Genomic DNA, 20603 nt, shown 5'->3' on the forward strand with positions numbered 1-20603 from the left:
GTGCTTCTATTGTTGGGCTTACCTGCTGCAAGCAGAGGAAGTCTGAACACAAGAGTCTTAACTGGAGCGAGTCATATATGCAGACAAAGACAAGGTACTTTCATCTTGGAAAAATCTGCGGCCTTGAATACAGCCTGAACGTTTCCACGACCTTCACCAGAAATAAGATTCATACAAAAACGTTTCTACCACAGAGGTGCGCAAACTGGTGAAATGAAGTATCATCCCAAGGTCTCAAGCTAATTTACAGCATTTACTTAATCTGGGAGTAGAATACAAGAAGGAAGGATTATTTGATTGGCTGAGTGGTAAAAGCACATTGCTATAAAACCACAATGTCCCAGGTTCAATTTCAGCCATTGGACCATTATTGGATGTCACACAGAGCTCTCTTTCTCCACCCCTCCACCACATTCCTACACGGTCAAAAAAAATGCAAAAATGACCAAAAGAAACCAAAAGAAATATAAAAAAATAAAACATGGTGAAGATGCACGGTTTCAAGGAGGAACTGATGAGTTGTGGGTTACATAACCGAGCGTGAGGTCACTTCTGCTTTTGGCGGCGGAGAGGTAAAGCTAGGAGCTCCGAACAGCAGTTATTTGACTAAAAACATGCACGTCCTCACTGAGAGGTAACTCAGAATTTGTGGTGGGACTTATCAGAAAACGAAAACAGGAATCAGTTAATTGTGATCATATTAATTACAACTTTCTTTTCTGCTTTTCCCTTTACACACCTGTTACTCTTACAAAGAAACGAAACTGTGGTTTCATTTTATGTTGCATTCATAACAATAGCACATCTGTCATTTCACTTCATTTGGGCAAGAGGAAATACTAATGCAGAGGTGGATGCGTCCTCGTGTGAGGATGTAAAATAGATATCATTTACAAAAGTAGGAACTAGATGCGGGATACGCTCAGCCTATCTGTAACAATCCTTTGAAAATATGATATTAATTGGCAAAATGGTGAGTTGGAATGTATTCATGATTAATCCAGCTGCAACATTCGGTTTGCAGAAATGGTAAAACAGAGAAAATATCTCACATACCCACTTCCTCTTGGGGTGGTACAAAACAACCCATCACACAAAACTGCACTCTTATTCATGCAGATCTTGGATGGAATACAGTCTGCAGGTGGGTGTTTGTAGGCTGTCTCGATAGAAAACGATATTTTTTTAAGAAGTGCTTATGTGGTAAAGACTGTGGAGGACAGAGACTGTGATTCTGGTCCAACGTAGGTAAGATGTTTGTTTCAGAGGAATAGGATTCATCTTTTGATTATTATATGAGAGAAGTTGTTCTTTCATGAAATCCTCTTTTTGGACAGATGTCTGTTTCTGTTTGGGGATCAATGTGTTAACCCCCTGACCCACAGAACTCTGGATGGATCAGGAATCCGATCCATCCGAAGTTGAAACAGCTTTTTAAAGAGGTATCATTCATGTACTCATGAATGATCCGGTGTTTGTCATAGAGTTTTGTTGTCATTTTATTGCAGCGTTGTGTTTTGTGCTGTTTAATGTGTATTGTTTGTTGAGTTTTGTGTGTTTGTGTTTGCAAACTATCCGTCTAGAGTCTGTAAATGTTGTGTGGCACAGTATACGGCATTAGTCCAATGCCGATATGAGAATAAACACTAAATGAATAGATACATCTATGTTGACAGTTGCATCTTATCACAAGTTGAAAACATGTGGTGTGCTTACATAACTCGGCTAACAGCTTCTGCAAATGTGCTCTTTGTTGCAGCCATGCTTTGTGAAGGCAGATTGTTGAGTATGACCTATGGTGAATTGGAGGAGCTGGATTCACCCCTTCCTCAGAAAGCTCCCCAGAGGGCTTTTGGGCTGCCGAGAGCAGCTGCTACCCTGGTGCCAGGCTCCGTCAGACACACTCCACTCGTTCACCACAACTCCCCCGAGCTGACAGGTTGCATGGACAACAGGAGCGATTCAGAGTTGCACATTTCTCCGCTGCAGTCCTTGGACAGCAGACAGATCTCTCCGCAGATAGAGATCCCAGCTCAGGCTCGCTCATTTGGCGATGCCCCTTTCCTGGTCCCCTCCTTCTGTCAGAGCATCTGCCAAAACTACAGCGACCTCCACATTGGAGGCGACCAGGTGCTGCCGCTCTCGACTAATGATGGAGAGCTCCGGCTCTGTACTGACGCCCAGGCTGTCGGCCCTTTCCTCCAGTCCTGTGATGTCCCCCCGGCTGTGGAGGATTCTCCCCCAGGAAAGACATCTCAGGGTGGACTTCTGCATCCACCGAGGGGGGGTTCAAACCGCTGGAGACTGGGGAGCGTCCGTGATCGGAGCTTTTTGTTCCAGGGCCGCGAAGGTCCGTTCTCCAACTCTCTTCTCAATCACTACCTGGAGCAGAAACTGTTGGATTTGTACCAGCAATACATGATGGAGAACATGGCCAGGGAAGGGGCCCCTGGTACGGATTCGGCCCCTGGCCCCATTCGCCCTCTGCTGGGCTCAGAGCTGGTCCTGACCAGCCTAGACCAGATCACTTTGCAGCTGAGCCGGGAAGGGAACCTGGAGGCCGGCCTGGCCAAGGACATGGTCCTCAGCTGCCTTCTGCGGGTGGCTGGCGACATGCAGTCAAGTGTGATCAGCACTCCCTTTCTGCAGATTTCAAATGAGGCATCCAGGGAGCAACTCACAGAGAATAAAGGAGAGTAACTCCAGTATCAAGGCACCCGCCGAATCAATTCTCCCTTTCATTTGAGTTTTATCACCATGAAAATAAAATGAAACCGATTACTGTATTGATTTCTTTTATTTTCATGAGCTGTGGAGAGGATGGTGTATGATTATATGATCATATAGAATGGTGTACGTTCATGTGGGGAGCTATTGTTGTGCTGTTTTCCCTCTCTACAAGGACAATAAAAACAGGAACTGAAAATTGAAACTGATCTTTCCTTCCCCCCCGCCTTGCAACACGTCGTCAACAACATTGTCCTACTTCTTGTACTGCTGGCCACTTCTCTGAGTAATGATTAACACTTTGTACATCTCTTTATTGTTTCTTCATCTGACTGGTGAAGTGCAGAAGAACATGGTGTTCCGTCATTTAGGACGCAGATTCAAAATAATATGTAACAGTTTGATCCATTATTGTTTATTTCAGTGGAAGAAACTCCTGCTTTCGTCATCGGTGCTCCGATCCGTCGCAAGCAACAGAGCGCTAGCTGTACCCAGAATGCCGTTCGGCGGTTAATAGAAGTACCTTCTAAATACATTACACAGTGTGTACATAACGCGTCTAATAAATATGTCCCGTAGATCTCAAAAGTTCACACTTAAATACGCGAATAAGCCAAGTGCGAAGTCGATCAGATGAACTGTTCAGACGGTCAGACGGACAGACAAAGACTTTCCATGTTAGTTCGATGAACTCTATGTTGATTATCGACACGTCTGTTGAAGGACAATACAAAGCCTGATGCAATCAGTTGATATTGTGCACCTCAACAGATAGAACAGTACAGAATGCCACAACTAAATCAGTTGCTTATAAATATATATTGTTGTGACCAAAGATATACTCCACACAAATAAACTGGTCGTTTATGTCTGATCCCATTCTCTGCTGCAAATGATGAAGATATCATTAATGAGTTGATGCAAAGTCTGCAGTTAAATAAACGGTCACAAGGGGGAAGCATTATCACCTAACTTCTTTACCCAAATGACTTTGACACACACCTCCTCCTTGTCTAATTTCTTTCATGCGTCCCCCCTTCACTGTCTATCCCCCTCCCTCACCTCAACATCCATCCATCCAGCTCATGTTTCCTATCATCCGCACCCTGCTAATCTATGATGTCACCAGCACCGGGTTGTAAATCTGTAGCACGCAGGCAGTCGGGGCACTAACACCAAATTCAACACAGTGTCTGATGCCGGTTCCTCTACAGTGTAAACAAAACACAAGCTTGAGATACGGTTATCTACACCGCATGATTTATTTTGGGAAAATATTGCATGAGCGCGGGGCTGAAAACCGATGGATTTGCACGCCAACGGTGACATGTTATTTTTCATGTTTCCTCTTATTCAAAGCGCTTTGAAAGACCTGCGACTCCATTCCAGCTCAGTGCAGCTGTGGCCTTCTGAGCCAGTGTTTGATCAGCTTCCTTGTTTCCTGTCCAAACAGAGAGCCACAGGAGGAAACTGTGTTTACCGAGCAGAGCGCTGCAGTCGCAGCCCTGTGAAGTCTCAAGGCCGCAGAGACACGTTTGGTATTTCTGCTTCTATGCGCATTGAACAGTCCAGGTACATGTTTGAAGCAATCGAATCCTTACAGACCTAAACAAACACACGCCAACATATAAGTATGACTCACCCGATGCCAAGCCCATGCAGTGTGAGCATATTCGAACACACCGATTTCCACAGACCCTGGAAAAACAGAAATCAGACGTCTTGTTGCAGCAGAGGTTAGGAATTGTTTACAGGACTGAAGGTAAAGCTGCACACTGCAGTCTCTCTCTCTCTCTCACACACCCACCCACACACACACGCAAACACACAAGTTGTCAATATTTATTCACAAATTCTCGATTTAACCAAATGACACAAATTATTTACCTCTCCTTGTCAAAAGCTGAACAAATAACTCACTGGGTTTTACGTATTCGGGTACAAATACAACACAAATATGAGGTTTTGATCATTTTCTGTAATTAGTAGTATTTTTTTCTCTTGAAGAAAAAGTAAACGCAGGTCAAAGAATGAAGGAGAAACCAGGAAATGAGAGCAGAGACAGAGATTCATAAAACAAACAATAAGCTACAGCGTTCGAAAAAAGTGGAAGAAAAAGAACCCACACTTCTCTCATGGTCTAGCGATGAAACCAACAGGGAGCGTCTTTCAGAGGTTCATAAAGTAATTTCCTTGTCACAAAGAGCTTTTAACATGGAAGGCGATAAAGGCAAGGCCGCAAGATTTCATATCAAAGCCAAGGTCCTAGATACACTCTCACTATTGTGGCTCTAATGCTCTGCAGCACCCTGTGGCTTGCCTTTATTGAAAAAGCTTTTAGTATGTAGCCTTGTTAATTGGAACAGTCATATACTGTTTGCTTATTTTTTCCCCCCCTCCTTTGTGACTGTGTGATTTAAAAACTTCTATCACAATTTTTTCAAGGCCTGTTGATAGCCAATATCCTTTGAGCTCTTTACAGGATTACGCACGCACGCACGCACGCGCACACACACACACGCACACACGCACACACACACACACACACACACACGCACACACACACACACACACACACACACACACACGCACACACGCACACACACACTTCCATTTCTTGTTTAAATTCAAACTCAGGAATTAGTTTGCAGATAAAGATCTTAATGTATTGCTGTGGTAAATGCTGACTCGCACACATACCACACAGGTGGAAGCATTTCAGACTACGGTTGGTGTGTCAAGGCACTTAATTCAATTAAGGCCAGAAGCTGAGCTCTTTCTCCTAATTTCTTGGACGGCCTTGGACAAATGTGTTTTTTTTCTTCTTCTCCCAGTTACATCTACTGGAGTGACCTAATGTCCAATGTAATGACAGCTCCTGCTCTGTATCTGGCTGATTGACACTGGGACACGTAGGTGGCGGAACGGGAGAACACACATTTTCCGGTCAGTTAGCCGCTCAAGGTTGCAGGGAGCCTGCGGCGGCGCGGCTAACCTTGGCTAAGCCGGAGCAGACAGAGAAGGACCTTGGGGAGACAGTGGGGCAGCAGGATCTGGTCGCTCAAAGAGCTGGGGAACATAACGTGGTAATGCGTGACTATATATCACAGCACACAGTGCCCGTGTGACTGTAGATTGCAACTGGATGGGAAAATAATGTTGTTTATCCACTTACATGTAGTTCAATTCACAACACGGTGTTGAATTGTGGACTTTGTTGGCCATATTTGCCTCTGCAAAGAGGGTAAAAATTTCCCAAAACTAATACTTTGCTCTCGTTGTCTTCTTGTCAAACTTATTACGGTTTTGATTGTTATCGGCCCTGACCCAATTTCCTGGCGTTTGTGACATACTTGTTCTCTTCTCTCTTATTATCGGCTCTTGTTTTATCCGTCTTTGTGTCCTTTAGATACTGCGAATCATTTTGCAACAAATGTCTTTGTTACAAGAGCTTTATGGAAGAATTTGACTGAGTAATTCTTCCAACACGCGTGGACTTTTTGTGGAGCATAATGTTGTTAATGTTGACAGAAAGTTGTTGGGGTTCTTATTTACAGATCCAATATAGAAGCAGTCCTGATCTTCAGAGACGGGAATTAAATGGGCAATATTGTCCTTGTGGTGAGTTAAGTTAGTGGTAAGCAACAGCCTTATTTGGGAGACATTTTTTAATCATGCACAAATCTATGTGGACAATCCTCTCTCTCTCTAAGGCACTTGACATCCTCGCCTCAGGTCAGAGATTCAGTTTTCTGAAAATCAATTGCAACATGTACAAGTTTTCCTTCATCCAACCTTCAATAAATTATCTCTCCATAAATTGTTCATTTTTTCGTGCTGCCTTGCTGCAAAAAGAAATAACTCGTGAGGGTGATGAAGATCTGAGCTGAAGATCACATTGCCTTAAAGTTTAGGCGTTTAAACCAGTAGTCAGGAGAAGTTAGTGATTGGAATTCAAAGGTTTTAGTGAAAGTAAAGGGTAACTGACGAAAAGCAAAGGCAAAATATCTACACTTGAGTACTCAAATTGACCTGCCAAGGGACAAAAATGAGCACTGAGCCCCTAATGGCCCCCCATTTCTTCCACCATTTATGCATTGTGTATGCCGCAGTTAGTAGCTCGATTAAGTATACATTTATTTAGCAATAAGCACAATATAAACAAAAAAAATACAGACCTTAGAACTAGATTTTAACGTGGAGCCGCTCTACAAAACATTAGGCTTTAAGGTGTCAGGATTCAGTTTATGTTTTACTTCATTATCAAACTAAATATACCACAAATACGTTTCACGCAATGAACCCAGAGCCACCGGAGAGTCTGGTCTGCCCGGTCGGTAGTCAAGCCTTTACTGCCGAGAAGCAATCCTATAAACTTAAATGGATTATTTCCTGTAAGGAAACTATTCGGCTCCTTTCTGTTGCAGTCGGACTTGACTGATACAAATAAAATAGAGCGTAAAGATGCATATATACAAGTATAATGCCCGCCGAGGTAGCGCAGCAACAGAGTGTCTCACACAAATAGGAAGGTCAACAAGCTCAACCGGCCCTTAGTGGAGGCCTTGGCCTTGGCAAAATCAAACATGTTTAGAAAGACACAGTGAAAAGAGAGGAAAATTATACAGGTACAAGTATATTGTGAAGAGGAGGCAGAATGATGTGCCAAAGCAATTCATCTAGTTAAGCAAGGCCAATGGATGAACTTGAATAGGTAGAAAGAAAGACGCCTGATTGGAAAAAAAACTTCTTGCAATAAATGAGTGAAGGATGAGATTCATACGGGTGCAATATCACATGCTTTAAAACCTCAGTTAGTTGTCATAGGTGAGCACTTTGTTCGACAAACAGTGCTCACAACAGATCTGGTCATGAAGCTTCAATACACACACACGCGCACGCACGCACATATATATATATATGTGTGTGTGTGTGTGTGTGTGTGTGTGTGTGTGTGTGTGTTACTAGCAACTACTGCCATCATATAAAAGAAATGGAGCACAGACATAAAGAAAAGGAGACAGGGTCAGGAGAAGAAATGATTGCCGTCAGACATGCAGTGGAGCAGAAGTAGGCAAAAAATATATAATTGTTTGAAAGTGATTTGAGGCTTTTCAGATGAGTAATTTCACAGCTTCAACTTCAAAGAAGAAAGTTCAATACTTTCAGGTTGACATATTAAAAGAGAGAAAACATTGGGTTTTCAAGGCCTTACGGATCTTTAATCACACAAGTATCACAGAAGCAAAGTCAGACAGCATGACTCACTGCCGACGAGTCACTTACAGAAGTCTGAAAATGTGTTTGTTGTTGCTCAAGTGAAGGACAACCTCACTGACAAATTTAATGAGAAGTTTTCTCATCACTCAAAGACAAAAAGACCAGTCAAACTTCTTTGTTCACATTATTCTTATTTCAAATGTTTGTGTCTTTTCCCTCACCTTGGACTTCCCCCATATGTTAGCCATTGCATGTTTTCCACTCACCCCCTCATCCTCACCTCCGCCCACGGCTCTTCCTGGCACGCCGACATTGTTATTAGTGTCATAATTTACTTCCTTATGCAAACATGACCCTGTCCTCGATATGCGGTGAGGCAAAAATATTCATACTGTAGTCACCGTGAGACCAATAAAGACTGAGATAGGAGGGACATAAATTATTGCTCTGCAGCCACAGTAGTTTATATTGCACTCAGTAGCCTTTCCACACATCACATCCCACACACACACACACTGGTGCGCGAGTGTCTTACATGTGTTGTCAGTAATGGCTATACATACGAAAAAACAACATTATCTCATTGTGTGACATGAATTTGGATAATACGAATAGATCGGCAAGCAGAGATCGAAAAAAAAGGGGGTTGAAGGCAGGTAAATGGGATATCTATATGAAGGAGACAGGGGAGGCAATCTGCATTTTAACCACCACTTTGTCGACATGCACTTTTATGACGCAACTGTCGAGTAAATCCTCTGTGACATGTAAGGTGGGCCGAGGTGAAGACGGTCTTAAGTAGCGAGGAGACTGAATGAAGTGAAGCCATCGAGAGTGGCACTGGGGGACTTGCTGTATGGAATCGGTAGCACATGCACACTCATGGGTTTGACCTTGGCAGCCTCTCCCTCCTCCTCCCCCCCTCCTTCACCCCCCCCCCCCCCCCGGGTCCCACTCAACCTTGGCTAATTAGCTCACATCCCAGTGGCTTATGTTCAACACACAATTTATCCACAACAAGGACATTACAACTGCAGTGTCCCGCCTCTGCACTGCCTCTCGCTCACTCCCTCATTCGGTTCATCTGTATTTGTTTGTATGATTATGACAAAAGGCAGTAATGAGTTATCTTAATCCTCCGAGTCTGACTTTGTGTGCACCAGTTGTGTGTTTTTAGGACGTTTAGTTTAAAGCCGCTATATTCAATATTCTTTAATTCAGTTCAATGTAATATCCTTTATTGGCATAAATCTGTAACAAGAACAATATTGCCAAAGCGTCAAGAAATAATGAGATTATAAAGACAAAGTCATAAAATCAGCAGAAAATAATTAACTCTAAATTGCTCTGTGTGTGTTTGGGAGAGAATGTGGTGTTGATGTTGTTTGTGTGTGTGTGTGTGTGTTTATATTATGGATCAAATAACTATGTATATGTAGGGGGTCACTCGTACAAATGTATGTACGAACACTCAAACGTTTAACCTTAGTTAGAGCAAATGGTATAAAGTGGTTTATGTTTAAGTACATGGGATTTATTGTTTTGTATTTGTTGTTTATTTACCGTGGATGCATTGGGTATCGAGAATTATGGAATGTCACTGGTATCGGTATCGACTAGTTTCTGGTATTGTGAGATCCTTAGTTTAGTCAGCCCCCATCAGCCATATATTTGGAGGACACCAAATATATAACCTAAAAGAGTATATATATATATATATTGAACTTGTGTTTGTCAGATGGCCAGAAACAGTTCCCCACAGCAGATAGCAGCTACTTGATCTCAGTCATTTGTGGGCAGAACTACATGGCACAAACCATAGAAACCCTCTCCAGACTCCACACCGTTTGGCAAACTATGAGATTTCTATTCAGCTATTAAAAATTGTGAATAAATAAAGCAGGGTTACTTGGTGTTCATGTGATACATGTCCAAAACGCTGCATAATAAAAAGATGAAGACGTATATGTGACAACACAATAGAGCATCAACACACAGCTGGTTCTCATTGGCAGCTGGTTGCCAAGCGGTCTGTGAGAACTCAAGACTCCCATGCTGGGGGGGTGGGGGGGGGGGGGGGGGGGGGGGGGATTGGCCTGAGGCTGCAGTTTGAGGGGCATCGTGCCCCAGATCAATGTCACTGTGGCTCATCACTACTTGTATCCGCCTACAACTGGGCTCGCAGTTAAAGACTATGCAGAGCTGAAAATTGTTTTCCTTTTTAAAATTGTATGTATTGGCCACACAGACTGAAAATATGACAGAACACATTGTCATCCGAGACTGTGCACGCCAGTATGACGGGACTTGTTGTTTAATCCATAGATTTAGGTCAATAACGCTCTTTCTACTTTTTTTTCAAAATGTTGAAACAAAATTTACATTTTTCATTTAGAACGCTATATAATATTTTTAGCACTTGTTTTGGCTTCTCCACTGAGATACCACCCTGTATCACAAACACAGTTACTATGTGTATAGAATGAATATATACGATGCTGGCTTGAACACAAAACACTAAACCTTTAAAACATTTGCAAATGAGTAAAAAAAAGAAGAAGAAGCAATTTATTTCGATCTTGTTGCAGGATTAAAAACACCAATGAATGCTATTACCATGCACAATAACACAACACCATGCCAAACAACATGACACAATGCAACACACGCTATCACAACCCAGCAGTGAGCTGTAATAGCAAAATGGTTTGTGCCTGGCCTAAAAGCTAGCATATCTGCTGCTTTGTTTGTTGTAACCAGGGTGACCTTGTGTTTATATACCAACCTTGAACAGTGCTAAAAAAGGGGGCAAATAGACAGCGTGTGTGTGTGTGTGTGTGCTGTTTACCCACATTCAGTGAGAGGTTCACAGCTGAGGTAAACAATGAGCAAAGCTGTGTTTGTTCAAAGAGAAGTTGTGTGTGTCACTGAGCTGCTTTTATTAATTAATGGGGTTGCGACACACCGCCTACTTTAAAACTGTAAATCTGATCATGGTTATGTTTAGGCACTGGCTGCACCTGGTTAGGGAAAGATCGAGGTCTGCTTTAATACAGAAAAAGTCCACAGTGACCACGAAACAACAATCTTTCCTTACTTTAACCAAAATGCGTGTTTTTTTTGCCTAAATGTAACCACAGACAGGACTGCAAACCCTGCAGTGATGTCCAGGTGTACTCTAGGACCCTGTGACATCACTGTTGGGTGTACTTACAGGTGCAACAAGCCTGGTAGATAAAACAGCCATGACACTTCAAACCAGAGAGGAGAGCAAAATGCTGCATACTCTCTAAAGGATAAGGGCCCGATCAGACAGAGCTGGCTGTACAACACGCTAAAAGTCAAGTTGAAAGGGAGCTTAAGTTAGTTTAACACAGATGTTTTTTCAGATCACAGTAAACGACCCGTTTACTCAAGATAAGCCACAGACCTTGTTGTAAGTAGTTTCATGTAAGAACTATTTTCTTTCTACTGAACTACACCGAGGGCTGCACTGTTGCCTCACAGCAAGAGGTTTGTGTGGAGTTTGTACGTTTGAATGTAACTGATGACTCTAAATTGCCCGTAGGTGTGAATGTGAGCGTTTTTATGAATGCGACGCCAAATTATTAACATCTCGCACTGTCACGAGCATAAGTAAGTACATGCATGTTTCCTTCTGTGCGGTGATACCAAACCATAGACTGAATATGGGACGTGGACGTAGTCATCGCGACGTCACCCATTGGTTTCTGGACTGCCGTAATGAAGCCTCGAGTACGGCGATTTGGCCGTCGCCATCTTGACTTTTTGCAACCGGTGAACAGAAGTTACCATATTTGGAATGCGGAAGAGTGATGTAGAGACACCGAATACGGCTCTGGCAGCGGCAGCGACCTGTCAATCACAGGCCCCCTGCTGGCCAGTAGAGAGAATGTACGTCTGTACCAAACCCCGAGGAGGAGTGCCAGGGGCTTCTGTGGTCAGTGTAGACGCTTCAGTTGATTATAATGGACGCAGGCATCTCTAGCAGTTACCGCTGATGCTACGCCCATCCTCCGGTTGCCCCTCAGGCATCACCGTTAGATCTGCCGTTGTTTGTACCGCTTGTTCTGTTAGCCTCGTCAGCTGATAGCGGCTTTCTCAGCTGTCGCCATGTTGAGAGCCGCGTGAAGGCAATCTCTCAGACCACGTTCTAACACTCTCTCACATAGGTTAACGTGTAGCAAGAAAGATTTTAAATCAAAAGGGGTGGGGTCAGAAAGTGATTGATTTCTGACGGAATGAGTCCGACACCATCCTGCTGCCGTACTCACAAGAAAACAGTCCTCAACAAATGCAATATTTGCTCATGTTTTAGTAACGTGTGTAAACCACTGCAGCGCCCAGCTGGATCATGGATGGATTACTGAACGGACTAAAGCCATTAAAGAAATGAGAACAGAATTATAAACCTAATAGAAAAAAGCATGCAACTATAATATGTTGTATAACTAAAGCATGTTAGATTATATGTCAGCAGCACTATATGTTAAATTAACTACTAAATGGAAAAATAACGTCAGCTGTAAACTTTTAAAATAATGTCCTTTCATTATTAAAAACACACACACTCATTGCAGATGTACATGGCATCATAACAGGCAATTGAAATACTACGGTATATTGGTATGACGGTATATCGGGGTAATAAAATAGGCGGTTAAGACCACCATTCCTTCATAATCTTAGGGCGGTCGCAATAACTGCCAAACCACGCTAGTGACAAGTGAGCTGCAGGGGTTGGCAAGCAAGTGCACAATCGCTATGTTCATGTTTTTGTCTTTTTGAATTCTTTGCAATGGGAGCGCCACAAGCCGCTGAGCGTCTTTTTTTAAATCGTCTTGTCTTAATGTTTTTATACACTTTTTAACTGTTGCTGCTGTACTGACTGATGAGTCGCCAACTTAATTTCGTTGTATGTTCGTACAATGACAATAAACAATAAACAACAAAGACCAACGTTCACATCCTACATGTAGACTGCAAGTGCTCAACAAAAGCAACAATTGAAGAAAAAAGGTCCGTCTTCTCTCCCTGTGTGCTTCAACCTTCCTTTCATCCAGAGCAAGTACTCTCTGCCCTCATACTTTACTTCGGCGGATATTCCGTATCATAGCAACCAGACACAACCAAAGCACCGTCACTGAAAAAAAACCAAAAAACGCTCATCGTGTCTCATCGTCCTTCTGTGTTCTAAGTATTTTAACAGTTTTAAAACTTTTAGAAAGCAACAATTGACCTAATAATAATAGCATAGCAATAAAGCATATTTACACAGCACTAAAATCAGGCTAAACTAAGTAATGTGCATAAAGAAGGGAAATAAAACAGCATATCACTCTATTGAGCCATTATCAGAGCAGGGGAGACAGCCCTACATACTCGTCTTTCTGCTCTTATCCTCGAGCAGCTATGACTCAGTGTTTCTGGTCAAAATGGTTCACTTAAATAAAATGTCCCCCACCTATTTGCTGTTTGTTTGTATGTTTGTTGCGGATTTCAGACAAAGTACAAAAGAAAAACCTGTACATTTTACCTCGCATCACATCTGAAGCAAACTTGTCTTCCTTTCCAACAGACACACACACACACACACACACACACACACACACACGCACATCCACTCTGCTGTAAGTTGGCGACATGAGTCCTTGGAAGTGCAGTATTAAATTTGTAACTATTATGGAGACAAGGACACAGCCCTTTATGTGAGCAGCCACAGAGAGAAAATGGAGGCAGTCACTATAGCAACCGCCAGAAGAGCGCCCAACAAACCAACAAACAATGCAGCACAAGACTTTTCCAGGGGAGCCATTTAATGCAAAGCCTTGAATCATACAAAATTGTCCTCTTAAGTTTCTGAGACATGTCTTGGAGTGTCTGTGGGTGTCTAAGCCCATAGTGTTTGGTAAAAAACCTTGTGTTTTTCTCCACACTTGTGTTTCAAGGCTGGCTCGACTGAATGTGCCAAAGAGCTGTCTTCTTGGGTCACGGCAACCTCAGAATTTAATTTGTGTGATCAGCCTTCAGGAAATGTTTACTCCTGCAAAAATCACTTAACGTAACAATGCTCACTTATTGAATACACGTTGCGTGTCTTCTGAAACAATCTGCACATATTGAGAAAGAGTTTCAAATGCATTTGTTGTAGAGGTAGATGAAAAGATGAAACAGGGCTACAACACAAGTTCCTTTTTCCTACAGTCAATCCACACGAGAGGTTGTGAGACACACTAGCGGATGTTCGGACGAAAGTTGAGACGATTGCACTTATTTTAAATTCTAGCGACATTTTTACGGAACCGACTTCCCATCACCATCAACGCTGAAAAGAAATAAAATAAAGCACTGGAATTGACCCTTAACGGCTCTTTCCTTCCCACTTTGATTCCTGCATGTGCTCCGCTCTCACGTTCCCATGCCCCTCGTCTGAGCTTCTCTGGTGCCGACCTTGCTCTAGATTTCAGCACCAGACACAAAGCTGGCTGATGCCGTCTGACTCGGACTGTCTGAGTGTCACAGCAATTAGTTTCGGAAGTGCAGATCACAGATAGACGAGTGTGCGTGTGTCTGCATGTGTTTGTTCAAAAAAAAAATGTTTTTGCTGATTAGTCTATACAGTATGAGTTTTTGATGTTAAAGCCAAACCTTCAACACTAAAACTGTTAAGCGTCTTAAGGTTTACTTTGTATTGTCAAAGACAAACTGTTCTCCACTACAGCACTCACCATAAGAAGTTGAAAACACATTTTAAACAGGCATGTCATCTTGATTTAATCCATAAAATTCACCAAGGCTCTCTTCTAAAGTTATTGTCCAAATTTTTGGGCCGTAATCGCTGCCGTCTAGAAACTTGTAACTGTCCTGCTGATATCACGGACGTGTCTGAACTGACCACACAGCCCGCCGACTTTTTCAGCCCGCAAGGCTAATGGGCAACGGTGTTAATATTATTTAACACGCTGGATTCAGATTACATGAGCAGATTACTCGAGTGGGAGGGATTTGCGGAAAATGATACAAGCCTGTAATCTAGTTGAATTTGACCTCATTGTCAGCAGCCTCGCTGTTTCCTGGTCATGCTATACCATGTGACAGCTTGTGAGTATAGAACTCAGACCACGGTTGCAATTACTGACTTCTTTATTGACGAGATGAATAATAGTTTGGTTGCGCCGTAAACAGAAAAACTGTCGTATTTCTGACAAAGTAGCCGCTCAGAGTCACAATGTGTGACGTCACAATGTGTGACGCCAAATCAACCAGAACTGAAATTTTAAGGATTACAACAGTAAAGGTACTCTATATGAAAACAGCAAATCAAACAACTGTTTGCTATGTAAAGATATAGTGGTGGAGTAATGTTTTCCTCGTGAGCAGAGACTGAAGACGCTGTCCCTCTGTGTGTGCCGTTATCCGAGGTTCTCTGTGCTTTGTTGACATAGCCGGGCCGGCCGTATTTGTCTTTTAGTGCATATTAGTGCATGTGAGCCTGCCGTCACTGCTCTCATATGCCGGATACAGCTGATAACGCCGTCCCTTCCGACGACATCATTGTGGCAGCGTAGCACCCGACCCTCCCGGTTCCCCCACAGGTAAACACTGGTTAGCGCCATCAGCACTGTTGCCGTTCTTTGCATTGTTAGCGCCGTTAGCTGCGTGCCACCGGCTCAGCCGTCACAATTTCGAGAGCCATGTAGGGGCAATAGATATGCTCTAGAAAAATGATTTTATTCTTACTGTTTTCCCTTTATTTGATTGATGTTATTTAATTTAAATATTTGATTCTGCTTTTTAACTCATTGAATGTCGTTGCAAAATAAAGCTCAGTTGCTCTGAGCAATATATGGCTGCTGAGGGTTGGTGTGGTTTATTATAACAAATATTTCAGATGTATTTTATATGCTCTATCGGAGGAAAGATGATGGAGTGGAGAGCTACTTAAGTACATCTTGCACAAATTAGAGAAATAAAGGAGGGGAAAAAAGGAGGACCTGAGTGCAAGACAAAGACAGAGCACTGTAGCCGTCTTTTCAACTTTTGTAACAAGACATAATGTAATCTCTCCTTGAGACGGAAGGATTTTTATAACCTGCGCAGGCTGGGCCTTGAGCAGGAGAAGAGACAGGCTGGGTGAAGGCTGTTTATCCCGTGGTGTCCTTGATATAAACATGTGAAAAATCTGTTTTCTCCCTCAGTTAAATCAATACAAAGACATTCGGCCTCTGAGCAATGCTCCAGAAATCCTGCAGAACTTTTTCATCCGGCCTCCATTCATAGCCGTGTCCTTTGACGCAAAACAACAGGGGATGCTGAGGTCCTACTTACTGGGAGTTCATGAATGTGGCCATGCACTAAATATCATCCTTTCTCCGCACCAAACACAACCCTCTATATGAATCCCCTTCTGTGACATTGTGGAGGGTATTTGTTTGGTGGCTACAACGGAACAGCCCAAACCTCAACATACTGTACAGTCAGTAACTTGGCTCAGAGCTCTTGCACTATTCTCACACAGTTTTTCTTCATTCAGACAACTTCTCTCTCTCTCTTTCAGCAGCCAACCCTAACCTGTGATCCCTCTTAGGAGCAATTAAGATAAACCTCTAATTCATCTGCTTTATCCCCGACCTGTCTTTCTCATTCTCTCATTCACTTGACCTCCACTCCTCCCTTCCATACACCCACCCCCACACCCCATCCTCCTTCAGTGACAGAAGCAAGGAGAGCATTGAGTCATGACATCATAATTCACCAGCTCCTGTTTTCACGGTTAAATCAATATCAGTGTGTCCGAGTCAAGGTTGGAGGCTGGCCTTCGCAGCTCAGTTCTTCCTACTTCTTTCTCATAGAAAATCATATAAATTGTCCCTAAAATAATTAAGCCTTCAGATCTGTCGCTGGCCTATATTTTTTACCGGCTTCTGCCTGATAAACAGCACTGCCAGAGACTCAAGGCAATGCCAAGAATAGAACTGGGCTCTGATTCCTTGTCTGTCTCTGCCTCTCCCAGCCTTTTCCTTCCTCCCTCACAATTAATAATATAACATAACCTGTTCAATATACCACGCCTGCTGACCGCTGCTTTATTTGACCTTTAATGTTTCCGGACACATCGTGCCATCAGGCGGAGTCCCATATTGTGTTTTTAAATCAAACCTTGTGAAACTTTCTCATGTGAGCAAAATAGATATAAAATGTTTTTGATTATTGTCTTTTCTTGCAAAAATGTCATTGTTTTTTTTATAGCCTAGTGCTGTGTGTTGAATATTTGAGAGCCCTGAAAAGTGTGTGTTTATAGGTGTGTGAGAGAGAGAGAGAGAGAGAGAGAGAGAGAGAGAGAGGAAGAAGAGGAGGTGGAGAAATAGGAGGTGCCTGAGGAACATGCAGAGAGTGAACAGGCTCTCAAAGCTCAGAGACAGACAGGAGCTAATATAAACGTGCTCGGGGCTATCGGGTTCTAGGAAAACAGCGCTACTTCTGTCACTGACCTCCGGCGCTTCAAAGAGACGGCGGGACGCACTGAGCTCCGGCCCATGTAGAGCGGCCATGGCCGCGCTGGAGGGCTGCCGCTGTCGGGGTGCGAGCGGTCGAAGCAACAACAGCATCCTCTACAGCATTTTGAAGAGCGACAGCCTTACGAGCGCCGAGGAGCAACAACAACATCAACATCAACAACAACATCCCCAACAACAAACATTGCAACACTTGCTGCACAAGACCTCCTCCTCCTCCTCCTCCTCCGCCGCCTCGCCGCAGGAGCTCCGGCAGCAGGCTTGCTCCTGCGGCTCCACGCGGCGCCGGGGCGTCCTCCGCTCCCCGCAGGTGACGTGCAAAGCCGCCTCGGCGGTCCTGGTGAAGACGCTGCGGTTCGTGAAGAACGTCCCCTGCTTTCGCGAGCTGCCGGAGGACGACCAGCTCACGCTGATCCGGAGCTGCTGGGCGCCTCTGCTCGTGCTGGGACTCGCGCAGGACCGGGTGGACTTTGACACTACGGAGACCGTGGAGCCCAGCATGCTGCAGCGCATCCTCACGGGTTTACCGGACAGGCAGAGCGAGGTGCCGGCGGCCGGCCAGAGCAGGGGGGCCGCCGGGGTCTCTGTCGTGGATATCGACACTATTCGAGCCTTCCTGAAGAAGTGCTGGAGTGTAGATATCAGTACGAAGGAGTATGCGTATCTGAAAGGAGCCGTGCTGTTCAACCCAGGTAGGTAGTTCATACATGTGCGTCAAAGTTATTGTACTCGGGTGTCATAAAGCGGACTATTTAGCCTGTCGAGCTGCTCTCAGGCTGGGTTTAGTACAGGCAATCCTTATTAGCTTTTATTGACATGCTTATTTTTTTTAAATACATTAGTTTATTTGGATATTAAGTTAGCCAAGTGAAGTAGCGTATTACGTGACAACTATGTGTTTTAACAGGATCATTATTATCATTAGAATTAGATATAGAATATGCCATTAGTCCTCCTACAATAATCTATGTTACCGAGTCACAAACTTCCTGACTGCTCTCGTATTTAAAGCATGTATGGAAACCATACTGAACTTTACCCCCCATCTCACGTTCCTCTCCTCCACCACGTCGTGTTCGTCTTCTCCCCAGACGTGGAGGGTCTGCGCTGTCTCCACTACATCCAGTCTCTGCGGCGGGAGGCGCACCAGGCTCTGAACGAGCACGTCAGGCTGATCCACCGCGAGGACACGACGCGGTTCGCCAAACTGCTCATAGCCCTGTCCATGCTGAGGGCCATCAGCCCGCCGGTGGTCGCGCAGCTCTTCTTCAGACCCGTTATAGGCACCGTCAGCATCGAGGAGGTGCTCATGGAAATGTTCTACGGCAAGTAGGTCAATTCAGATGGACTGGCAGATGAAGAGCACATTCGGGACTACATTTAGAACTATGTAGGAGATCTTCAAGGACTGTGAAATGACCAACCTAGGTGTGCGTGCGTGAGTGTGTGCGTGTGTGTGTGAGAGAGAAAGGAAGACAGTGTGTTGAAGGCAAGATATGTTATATTAGAGGAAAAAGCTGCTGGAATTCATAACTTAATTGTTTTTATACAAACTATTTTTCTATAATAAAAAAAACTCTCTGAACTTTTGTTTACTGTCGTCTCTCTCTCTTTCTCTCTGTGTGTGTGTGTGTGTGTGTGTGTGTGTGTGTGTGTGTGTGTGTGATATCAGCTCTGTCATCACTGACACACTTTTCACTGGGGCAAGTGTGTCCTAGACAGAATCTAAAGAGGGAGATAATATGTCGCAGTACGTAAGCAATGATGCCTACTGTGTACTTGGAACTCTGACGTCACCTGTCTGAGTCACACTCAACGCCTGTTCACATTAGTTATTGATTAAGGTTCATCATGTCAACTGCAGATCAAGATGCCACTGCGGTAAAGATACTCACGCCTGCTGATCACTTGCCCGGCAGGTAAAGCGGAGAGTTTTAACAGTGGACCCGGTGACTTCTAAATACTGGTGAAATGCCATGTTAGACCACCAGAGTGCAACAGCACACCACACATGCGTCAGCCTCCCCATCCACCAACACACACACACACTGAAAAAGTGCCCCAGGTAATGTTCCAACTGTCTCTCCAACTCTGACCGTTACAGTGTGGAATTGTGTGGATGCGAGCCCCCGGCAGAAAGTATCTAGAGGAAAGATGGAGGACTGGCTCGCTCGGAGAAAAAAAAAAGTATCATATCCCGCAGAGAAAAAGCATCTCGAGACTACAGAAAAAAGGCAAAGACAGATACTGTAGGCGTATGGCGTCAACATACAGCATTAGGATCCATTAATTCTGTAGAGATCTAAGTGATGAAACGCTGTACAACAACGGGGCAAAGCTTTCCTGCTGCTACAGTATCACCAAATTATTTTATGAGTCCCTGGGCACCTGATTACCGCTTCCAGCTTCTAGTCTACTTAGTCACTGTTCAAAGGCCAGATGGTCTGTGTACCTGCGCTCAGTCCCTGCAGTTTTGGCCCACTTTGACAGAATAATCTGTCCAGAAGGTCGCTATTTAACACTTTGGATTTTACTTTAACCCAAGCAAATGAAAAGGAAGGGAAAATGAGTTTGAAAGAGACAGACATACATCCCCGCATCAGTCAGACATATACAAGACCATCAGATGACCTCCTGCCTATGGGTCAAAATAAGAAGCGTTGGCGTCGTTACTGTGCAACAGAATATGGAAACTGACTGCGTGTGCGAGTAGAGGAGTTCAACAGTGCAGGGCGGGAGGTGGAATATTGTTCAGAAGTCACAAAGCAGGAGAGTTTCAGCAAGCAACGACCTTATTAAACTCGCCTTTGATGTGGAGGGAAACGGACGGAGGGGATCAAAGGCATCATCAGCCACATTCCTGTGTGTGATGGAGGTGTTTGGCAGGTTTTATTGAGTAAAGCTTGTCAAAGATCTCCACATTCATCGGCGCCTCACATTCATTATGAAGTCCATCTTATCTGCTATAGCGAGAGCATCTGCTGTTCGGTGGTAGCAACAAAGGAAGAAATAAATTGAAATATAAAAAAAAAAAAGTAGTAGACAAATGGATTTTCAAATATCAGTCTCAACAAAAACTCAATGAAAAGATGTTTACATGAGCAGTCGGGGTTTCACGTG

General features: G+C 43.8%; 2 protein-coding genes across 5 annotated transcripts; both read left to right on the forward strand.

Moving 5' to 3' along the window:
- Positions 1–832: 832 nt before the first annotated feature.
- LOC142965453 (TLR adapter interacting with SLC15A4 on the lysosome) lies at positions 833–3685 on the forward strand. 4 transcript variants are annotated; one of them, XM_076106409.1, is made up of 2 exons: positions 833–973; positions 1760–3685. In XM_076106409.1, the coding sequence occupies exon 2, from the start codon at positions 1762–1764 to the stop codon at positions 2698–2700; it is 939 nt and encodes a 312-aa protein (XP_075962524.1). In that variant the 5' UTR covers positions 833–973; positions 1760–1761; the 3' UTR covers positions 2701–3685. The 4 variants fall into 4 exon arrangements, with proteins under 4 accessions (XP_075962524.1, XP_075962499.1, XP_075962507.1 ...); XM_076106384.1 differs by lacking the exon at positions 833–973 and adding an exon at positions 1002–1144; XM_076106392.1 differs by lacking the exon at positions 833–973 and adding an exon at positions 1096–1248.
- A 13832-nt stretch (positions 3686–17517) lies between these two features.
- On the forward strand, positions 17518–18834 carry nr0b1 (nuclear receptor subfamily 0, group B, member 1). Its single transcript, XM_076102996.1, has 2 exons — positions 17518–18175; positions 18575–18834. Exons 1-2 carry the CDS (start codon positions 17518–17520, stop codon positions 18814–18816), a joined length of 900 nt encoding a protein of 299 aa, XP_075959111.1. The 3' UTR covers positions 18817–18834.
- Positions 18835–20603: the final 1769 nt, after the last annotated feature.

Source organism: Anarhichas minor, unplaced genomic scaffold (genome assembly GCF_050575085.1).
Source record: "Anarhichas minor isolate MPS153535 unplaced genomic scaffold, ASM5057508v1 ptg000004l, whole genome shotgun sequence".
NCBI classification, from domain to species: domain Eukaryota; kingdom Metazoa; phylum Chordata; class Actinopteri; order Perciformes; family Anarhichadidae; genus Anarhichas; species Anarhichas minor.